The sequence below is a fragment of the Thalassophryne amazonica genome, chromosome 1 (genome assembly GCF_902500255.1).
Source record: "Thalassophryne amazonica chromosome 1, fThaAma1.1, whole genome shotgun sequence".
Lineage (NCBI taxonomy): Eukaryota > Metazoa > Chordata > Actinopteri > Batrachoidiformes > Batrachoididae > Thalassophryne > Thalassophryne amazonica.
In genome coordinates, this window is record NC_047103.1 from 107,729,831 (window position 1) to 107,740,433 (window position 10,603).

General features: G+C 41.7%; 1 protein-coding gene across 2 annotated transcripts in view; it reads right to left on the reverse strand.

Moving 5' to 3' along the window:
• The window catches only part of chrm4a (cholinergic receptor, muscarinic 4a), a 192,186-nt gene extending 182,170 nt beyond the window's left edge, over positions 1-10,016 (reverse strand). For both annotated transcript variants that reach the window (XM_034173205.1, XM_034173199.1), the window contains exon 1: positions 9,425-10,016. In XM_034173205.1, coding sequence (XP_034029096.1) covers positions 9,425-9,967 — 543 coding nt within the window. In that variant the 5' untranslated portion in view covers positions 9,968-10,016. The remainder of the gene's footprint in view (positions 1-9,424) is intronic.
• Between the last annotated feature and the right edge of the window lie 587 nt (positions 10,017-10,603).

Below are 10,603 nucleotides of genomic sequence, written 5' to 3' on the forward strand. Positions count from 1 at the left end.
ACAATATACAAAGAGTTTAATGCTGTTGTCCATGTGGAGCCTGATCAGAGCGTCTCAAATGCATTTCTTCTGTTGTGAATGTACTGAGAGTACCCATAATGCACTGGGCACAGCATGTCCACACTAAAATCTTCCAAATTAGTGCATTACTTTAAAACTAAAACATATATCTGATATTTTCACTTTATAAAACTTCAGATGTGACGCTAATTTAAATAACTTGTCCGAAATTAGTTTGGTTAAAATTTTAACCATAAGTTAAAACTGTATGCCTCTGGATGACTTGGGTGATATTGCCAGCATATCAGTATGGGGTCAAAATAAATTAGCTTTTTTTTCTTTTCTATGATCAGTTATCTTTTGCCTGCAGAAGATAGAGCGGTTTCTTCTGTTTGTAGAGAATAGAACTGCATCTACTACAAAACATTAACAGGTAGGTACTCAACTGATTTTAGACTTCATAAATATTTGTAACTGTTAAGCTTTGTTTACTATGTCTACAAAAATGTTACCAGTCTAAAAATTATCGAAGATAATTGGTCCAATGATGGTTTTCAGAGTTATCTGAAAAGCTAATCCAATAATGAAAACATTATCTTCGATAATTAGCGGTTAGCGGATTAGTGGAAGTGTGCCCACCACTGATTATGGTTAAACCAATCAGTATTCTGGATCTTTTTTAAAGAAATGGACACCAAGTTAGCATCCCAACTTTGTTTTGGAATGTGTTGTAGGGCTGAAATGCAGGAATCGATGAATATTGGCCACACAAACCATAAAATGTCATGGGTTCATGCTGCATGTAATAAAATAGAAGTCAAAGTAAAAATCACTGTGGGTTTTTTTTTTTCCCTTAATTTTCCATACAGTTCAAGGGCAGGGGTGGTGGCAAAAGAGTTAAGTATACTTATTTTCCGTCGTAAAGGTTATTGCTTCCAGGTCAACCCTGCCTATTCTCCATGTAATATGGAGTTGCATCAGGAAGGTGTAGCGAAGATACCCTCATTTAGAATTAATAAAGTGCATTAATTCTCTTTCCTAAAGAGGCTGATCTCAAACTGAAAAAAGACTGGTGTTACACTTTTGACTGACATTCTGATTCCAACTGGGGATGTCTCCCAAACAGCCTGCACATTCCAGCAGAATGCTAATGTAGTTTTCTTCAAAGGTGTCCCTGGAATCCTCCCAGGGAGTGTAATTTGTCGGACATTTTAACAGCCAAGTGTCAAAACCAGAGATATTTCAGGCTAGGAGTAGTTAACATCCCCCATCCCTGGGACCAGTTTTATTGACTACATGTCTACATGCTCTTCAAAGCATGCCTGGGTCAAATATCTGCAAGACAAACTTGGTTCATCACCAGAGTTTATCCTGGTCTTAGCAGTGGGAAAAACTTTGTGTTGCAAAGAACATTATTTTACATATGAAAGTTCTAATGTTTTTCTTGTGTGCATAATTAAGCAAAAACACTATTTGCATATACTATCTAATTTAACCTGACAGTTTCCTTTTATAACTCGGTGTATGTTACATATGTTTCTTGAATTATTAATGCTTTGCCATGGAGACATGTTCTTCTTTTATCAATGGTTTCTTTAAGAAGGTATTCAAAAGCTCTAATCATATTTTGGTGTCGTTAAAAGGAACCTAAGAACAAAATGTATGTCAATATATTTTATGTCTGCATCTGAAGTCACTTTCTCTGAGTGAAACCACACACCAAATGGGTGGAGCTTAGTGACGTAGATTCCACTTTAAAACGATGCTGGAGAGGACGCTGGCCTTTGTGTGTTCACCGCTTCTCTGTCTGAGCTAACATTACTTACGTTTTTGCCTATTTTTAAAACAAGTTAAAGTTATAGGTTTAACTTATAGGACTGTCCCATGTCCCGGTGCGGTTAGACTTCGGCGGACCTGGCGACGCCCCCTCACATCATCAACCCCACCCCCTCGGATGTGAGAGTTATCAAAAAATAAAAATAAAAAAGAAAGAAAAAGAAATACTGGAAAATATAGCAAAATATTAGTTATTCAATAATATCACATATTTAACAAATAAACCAAATTAATTAACTAAACTAATTAATTTTAAAACAAACGGCTATGGCGTGTGTCTGTGTTCAAGCGATTTGATAGGTTGAGGGTTGCGCTTGTCAGTGCAGCATAGGGCAAGGATCCTGAGTCCAGCGATTATGGCAAAGTGGACAAATTAAAGCATGCTCGATTTATTCATGAAGTGTCAGAGCTGGATTTCCTGGGATTCGTCAAGTCCAGTTAGTGCGAGAACTCTTTCTCAACATTAAAAGGAGTGTTCTGTGATCAGACGCAGCATGCTGCATGAACGAAAGGCAAACTTAGGCTGGCCAGACACTGTACGATATTTTCAATCGTTGTACTCGGCTCCAGCTCAAACTGTGCGACAAAACCGCAGGGTTTAAAAGTTCAGAGCGCACGATTCATGTTCTCAAACTGTACGGCCCGATGATCTGATGCGATCTGACTGCTCACATTGTACGTTCAAAAACCACACTGAAGCTTTTTTTTTCTTTAAAAAAAAATGTATTTCATGCCTATCAGCACGCAGTGAGTGAAAATCAGGTGGGGGAGACTGAACGTATATGCGCGCGCGCACACACAGCAGACAGCAACATGATCCATGAGAGGACGGTAAAAAAGAAAACAAACATTCATAAAAGGTGTTGCTGTTGTGTGGGCAGCCCGAAGAGGAGGTACTGCTGGCCCAACGCCAGAGGGCGCCCTGCCTGAAGGCGGGCTTCAGGCACCAGAGGGCGCAGTCGCCGCCAGGAACTGGAATTGACAGCTATCACTCATCACCTTCATCACACCTCACCCATAAAGGCCGGGAGAAGACACCACATCTCTGCCGAGAAATCGTCAAACCATTCAGGTAGACACTCAGCCGTTGCGTAATTCAGCTAAGTTGTGACGTCTTTTGCATCTGAGCTGGTAGTTGGTGAACTGTGCTTCTGAGTTTGCAGCTTTCCACTGTCTGCCGAGTTGGAGGGAGTTGGTAAGAGTTGGCATTCCGCTCTTCACTCTTACACTCGTGGAGTGGAGGCTGCACGTAAAAGGAAGTAGTGAGATCAGGAGGTGGTGTTTTCTCCTAAGGGATTACTGTTTTACTGGGTGTGTGCACACACACCCACTCTTGACTTTTTCTGTTTCCTGCCAGCAGTACCCGATCTGACAGCTGGAGACGGTGGCCACCTGGGGACTCAGGACTTGGCGGCTCCGAGGTGTTCCAGATCCGTTGGCGGTGGAAATCGTGTGGGTTCCGACTCTTCTCTGGACAGGCGTCTCCTATCCTCGAGCCTGCCCACACGACACCAACTTTATAACTGACTGTAGTATTGAATTGTATCTGTATCCGTTGTGCACTTTTCACAACATTAAATTGTTACTTCGTATTTCCATTGACCTTTCATATACGCCCCCTGTTGTGGATCCGTGTCATCACACTTTTCACAACAGTTGCTACTTACACTGTTTTATAAATAAACTATATTTTATACGGAGTCATACAGCTGTGCAAGGTGCAGTAACTTACTCCCTCATCTGTCGTAAATCCTGCTGTTGTCTGCTGTGTGTGTGTGTGTGTGCACGCATATACATTCAGTCTCCCACCGCCTGATTCCACTCACTGTGCGCGCTGATTGGCATGAACTTTAATATGATATTAGGTTATTGCGAGGGAACACACAAAAAAAACATAAGACTTTACATGAGATCACTGTTTGCTCTCTCTGGTGTTTGTTCATGCACAGTGCGCAAGGTAATCAGCGTAATCAACTTGTAGCACTGCTTCAGCAGCGCGGAACCCTCACGAGCCACGACGGCCGACGGCCGTTAATAAGGCTGGCATTTGAGAATGACCTAACCAGGAAATTCAGCGGAGAGTGGTGAGATGTCCTTCTCATAAGATTCAACGTGGCATCCAACCGAAGGCTTCAACTCTTCTGAGATAGGCTAGCATCCAGTTTCCACACAGAATTTTATATTAAGATATGGACTTTTATGGTAAGATAAAAGTTATGTATTGTTGTAAATATATCTACATGAAAGGTTTATCTTTGACCCATTGTGTGACTGTCATGCCCAATTGCGCTGTGTTTGTGCTTGTGATGGAGGGCTGTATGTGGGGTTAATCTACTGTCTCGTGTCATTTCTCAGATCAGTTGTTGGTTTGGTTTTGTGTTATGCAGGAGATCACTTGACTGAGGGTCTATACGTTCAAATAATAATTAAAAAAAATTCTGTCATCACTCTTTACTCTTACTCAGTGAGTCTCTACAATGGTGTAGCCTAAATACACGAGCTTTCCAGGAGTGCACCCAATTCATTACATACGCTCAGAGGCATTCCCCTCCAATGTACACTTTTTTTTGGGGGGGGGGGGGGGGGACGCGACCTCACCCCCTGTGATAAACTCATCGCCCCCTTAATATTTTTTTTCTGGCGCCGGGCCTGGACTTTGGGCTTGGGACCTCTTCCTCCACAGTAAGCTAACTAGCTGCCATTTCCTTCAACACCGGCTGACTGCTAGACAACCCACCACTCTCAGTGGGCTACATCTGGACCCGGACTCCCCATCTATCCATTGCTGTTACTCGGCTAGCTCCAGGCTAATACTCTTGGCGACCAGCAACATGTTCAAATATTTCTTTCCCCAATTGCTGAATCTCAACAACTGCACCACTCCAGCATGCATTTCAGTCATAAAACAACTTGGACTTCTACGCTGTCCACATTATATCCACAGAAGCTCACAGCAAAAGCTTATTTACCACCAGCATGGCCAACTGGCTTCATCCATTCCATCTATCTGGACTACTGTTGCACGTTTTCAGTGTCATCAGAGCACTATCGCTCTTAGTGTTAGTACAATGGGAAACATTGAGAGACCTCTGTATAATGAGTATGACAGAAAACGTGGAGTGGATTACAGTGTATTACGGCCCCTATAAAGGTTTACCACTTCATCAAATGTGAAAATAGAACTTTTTAATGCACAGTCCCTCACAAACAAATCTTCCTTTATACACTACCACATCATGGGCAAGGCACTGGATTTTATGTGTTTAATTGAAAAGCAACAGCCAAAGGTCTACTCCGCTCCAAATAAGGCCTGCCCTCTTGGTTATAATTACATGGAGAAAGCCCGCAGCACTGGTTGTGGAGGTGGCCTAGCAATAATACACCGTAAGGATTTGGATTTGGCCCCGCTACCTTTACCTGTTCTGTCTTCATTCAAATGCCTTGCACTTAAGTGAAACCCCTTTTCCTTGACTCCTTTTTCCTGTCCTTATCTATCAACCCCCTAAATCCAACTTGGCATTCATCTCAGAGATCCACAACCTTCTCATAACACTCTGCACAACCTCTACCAATATTATAATACTGGGAGATATAAATATTCATGTCGACACCCCCTCCAGGCACTCTACAGCCAAGTTTCTTCACCTACTGGACTGCCTCAACCTCCAATTCCAGGGGGCACACACTCGACTTGGTCATCACTAACTCTGCCCCAATTAATAACCTGCAGGTATACGATCTGGGTCTGTCTGACCACAAAGCCATTTCACTGGAGCTGCCTCTCCCCTTTCCCCACATTAAGCACAAGCGCCAAATCTGTTTCACAAATCTGAAAACATAAACCCAGACACCCTGGCACTGGACCTCCAGCTTCTTTCCTCTGCATACCTCTCCTCAGTCAGTGAGTCAGTGAATTACTACAACAAACCTTTAAGTAGTTTCCTCGATCTTCACGCCCCCCTCAGGTCTAGAACAGTTACCTTCTGGCACGCAGCACCAAGTGAGCTGTGGAAGATGAAGGTAGCTGGGCGTGTCCTTGAGCGACGATTCAAAGCCTCTGGCCACACTGTGCACAGACAAGCCTACATAGAGCACCAAAAGACCTATGCAAAGTTCCTCAGGGATGCATGGTCACAATTTTACTCCAACATAATCAACAATAACTCTGGTTGTTGATGTCTTAGTGTTAGTACAATGGGAAACATTGTACTAAGTAGCTTTTTTCTATGACAAACCATCTCCTCAAGCTGCAACCTCTCTCTCTCTCAGAAGACACAGAGGAGCGGTGTAATGACTTTGTCACCTTCTTCAAAAACAAGGTAGACACCATCCGCTTTCTTCTCTCCAGGTCCTCTGCCTTACCACTCCCAATTGCTGACCCTCAGTTTGGGACTTTCCAACCTCTCTGCTGTTTTTCTGACATCTCTCAGCAAGAGGTTGAGGACATCAAACATCTATGAGGCTCACATCAAACATCTGTGTAAGACCTCCTTGTACCACCTCAGGAATATTGCTAAACTCTGACCCATACTCACCCTGGCAGATGCAGAGAGGCTCGTCCATGCCTTTGTCTCCTCCAGGCTGGACTGCTGCAATGCACTCCTCATTGGGATTCCTAGCAAGAGCATTCAGAAGCTCCAGTACATCCAAAACAGTGCCGCTAGGATCCTGATGAGGGTGCGTAAATACGATCACATCACTCCCATTCTTAAATCACTCCACTGGCTTCCTGTCACATTCAGGATTGAGTACAAGGTTTCCCTCCTCACCTATCACTGCATCCATGGTAATGCTCCCCCCTACCTTAAGGAGCTCCTTAACCCCCCAAACTGCCTCATGCAACCTCTGCTCTGGAACTGCTAACATCCTAAACACCCCAGGACCAAGCTCCGGACCATAGGAGATCAGGCCTTCTGCTCAACTGCTCTCAGGCTGTGGAATGCCCTTCCTGAGCATCTGATAATGCCGCAGTCTGAACATTCCTTTAAACAAGGACTGAAAACCCATTTATTAGAGCTTTAATAAATTAATGGGTTTTATTATTGATCCTATAATTTTTACCTTGCACACCTGCTTTATTTTTACCTCAACTTTTGCCATGTTTCCTGTGGTTATTTTATGGCTTTATGTTTTTAATTGTAGCATTTAATGTTTTAATGTTTTTAACCTGTAGCACTTTGAGATGATCAAATGTAAAGTGCTATATAAATAAAATGTATTATTATAATAATAATTATTATTAAAAAAACAAGAACAAAGCAGTTCACGCTCTTGTTTTCTCTTGTTTTCTTCTTACGCTGTTGTTTTCTTTTCTGCTTTTACTTTTAAGAGTGCTTACTTTTCTTTGTGGCTGAACAGGCCCATTAGCTAAAAGCTACCATGTGGGCGTCTTTGCTAATAACTTTTTAAAACTTTTGATGGCAATGTGCCAGCCTGATCATTTTTTGACGTCAAGACTTGTCAAGTTTTTCACTTTTATAGACAACTTCCTAGTGGAGTTTTTCAGAATAAAAGTGAATTTACTGAAAAGCGTTTTTGCCCCTTTTTCTTGTAATTTTACAAGCGCTTTCAAGCCTTTAACTTTTTCTAAGTTTACAAAGACTTTTAATCCAGTCCCAGACATTTTTGAGGACACCAGAGTACCATTTTTAACAAACACCTTGGGTCAACCGGAACTCACAGACAGACTTGCAGAACCACTGGTCTGTCCTGCCAGCAAACTAAGCCAAAACCACATCTGGTATCACTGGGGAAAACCAGCAGTTCAGCCCCAGAACCAGGCAAGCTTATGCCAAAACCGGTGTCATGGACTGAACAGCCCCCCCTAAAAATCGGTCCATCTTGCTTCACTGCACATACGTCATTTCGCACCACAGCAGCACGTCTGAGACGGACTCTCTTCACCCAAAGCAATCAAATGGATTAATGGGATTATTAACCATCAGATGATAAAGGTAAAACCTCTTAAGTCAGTTTTAAGCAGAAACGAGGCCATTTTAAGCAGCTCGTTTAGCCACGGTGCTCTGATCACTTCATTCAACTTTTATGATGAAATAATGCTGAATTTATGTGGAAATGATTGTTGTACAAAAGTTTCAGATATCTGTCGCTGAGATAGATGATGACTGGAGTGCAGTTTTAAGCAGAAACAAGGTGCTAGTCCATGAACCACAGCTAATGCGGTTCACGGATTAGCTGTATGAACCGCATTAGTTCATGCACCAAGTGTGAAACAAGGCACAGTAACGTGCCTTGCTTCACATGCGCAGTGAAGCAAGGCAGACCGATTTTTAGGGGGGAACGTTCGATTGGTGACACCGGCTCATCAGCGACGGAACATGATCTTCAAAGGATCAGCTAAGTGACCCATCAAAAGATTCACCAGGGCTTTGTTAAGTGATACAAGGTGCTTTCTTTCAACACCTCATTGTAATCATTGTTCATATCCTCAAAATGCCAGTAACCTGTTCATTTCTTATATATCTGAAAATGTATGTAAATATCCCTGCAGTGGTTTTATCGTGTTCAAGTGGAAACAGTGTTGGTCAATCGTATCGTAGAAGTTACGACTTTTAGATCTGAGACTGATTAATGATTTAAGACTGCTTAATGATTACTGATAAATGTTTAAATTAAAGTTCCTGGTCTTTAATAAAACTAGGTAGTACCCTTAATTGAATATCATTCCAAATAAATATTCTTTACTAATGAGGCATGACTTATCTTAGTCCCCCACAAGGAGGACATTTCAATATTAAAGATTAATAAATCTTAATATTCAAATTCATTACATTGTTAGTCTGCCCATTTGATCCAAATAATAATTAATTGTTAATTATGTTGGTGCCCCGCTGGTGAGGCCCTTTACAATTTTGGATCTTAATAATTATTAAATATTTAAACTTGCTGCATCTTATGTGGCCGCCGTGTGTGGCCAAAGTTCAAAGTTTAATAACTGCAAATTATTTAAAATGATACTACAAAGGGCAACTGGGATCAAACTTGTGCCAAATCAACATACAGATCCACCATGGATCTGCTATGGTGACCCCAAGTGAAACAAATGAGAAGCTGAAGGGACTTACTTGCTTATGTTCTATACTGTTCGACTTTTTTTCTGATTTCAGGTTATAGGAGTAGATTTATTTGATACTGCAGCTATGTCTGCGATTTATCTATTTCTAAAATAAAAGTCTATAAGACTATGCAGTGATACTTCTGTGACTGCACCCTAAATGATGTCAAAGAACAGTAATATTCCATCTATCTTACATTAGTGCAAATAGCAGTGGAATTCAACTACTGCAACCAACAGAGTTTATCTTAACAGTACATGCTCTTACAAAGATTTATGATGGAGGTAAGAGCCACTAAGGACACTGGTATCTGCCCATTGAATGATGGTGAAATTGTTCATGCTGGATGGGACACCAGTTACAATGGTATCGAGGCAACAAAAGTGGCCAGTTCATAATAGGTATTTTATAATAGTACATCCAAACACTCTTTGAGTAATTTGTGGTGATACACAGACAGACAGAGCATGGCAAGGGTCATAATGCTTAAGTGATTGTTTAGGAATGTGTACCTGTATGTAACACTCTCCATGTGGCACTGTCCGCTCTCCAACGATGAACTGCCAGAACAAAATAGCAGGAGCCCAAAGGATGAATGATAAGATCCACGCTGCAGCAATCATTAATCCTGCCATCTTTGTTGTCCTTCTTGTTGGATACGTAAGTGGTTTTGTCACACAGAAATAGCGATCAAAACTGATGATCAGCAGATTCATTACTGATGCATTTGAGACAACATAATCTAAAGCAAGCCATAAATCACAGATTACTGGCCCAAGTGGCCAATGCCCCACAATGATATAGACTGTGTACAAATTCATGCTGAAAACACCAATTATCAAATCAGCACATGCAAGTGAAAATAAAAAATAGTTATTGACAGTTTGTAGGTGGCGGTTTACTTTGATGGACAACATGACTAAGATGTTTCCTGCAATAGTCACAAAGCTCAGTGACCCTGTAACCAGAGCAATAAAAAGCATCTCTAAAGTCTTGTAAGGACTTCCTGGCCTCACATGATCATCTTCCAGAGAGCAGAGCCTTGAATCATTCATGTACACATTGCAGGAGGTATTGGAGACCAGATCAGTGGACTCGATATATAAGCCTGTAGGGAGAAAAGGTGGGTGGGGGGGGGGGGGGGGGGGGGGGGGGGCTGGTGGTTAGAGTCAAGATATTTCACACAGCACTGACAAGAGATAAAACAGTACTGTGCAAAGATTCTAACATTTTTGTGCATCAAACATCTGAAAATAATGAACCTCATATTTAGTTACTTTATCTTGAGCATTCAACAGACACAATGTATTGTAGTCAATAAAAACTAAAGCACAAAAGTCACATAGTCTACATCACAAAAAACAAGTGTTTTCAAAAAGGGGCAAGAACAAGCACAAATGCTTATCAAATCCTACCCCTTCTTCTGTTATAAATGTTCAAAAGGACACCCCTTATATACTTAGCTTCCAGCTAATTAATTAACCTTTAGGTTAATTAACGTTAGGGGTCGCCACAGCAGATTAATCTTTTCCATCTCACCTGTCCTCTGTATCTTCCTCTGTCACACCAACCACCTGCATGTCCTCCCTCAGCACATCCATAAACCTCCTCTTTAGCCTCCCTCTTCTTCTCCTGCCTGGTGGTTCCATCCTCAGCATCCTTCTCCCTTTATACACTGGGTCCCTCCTCTG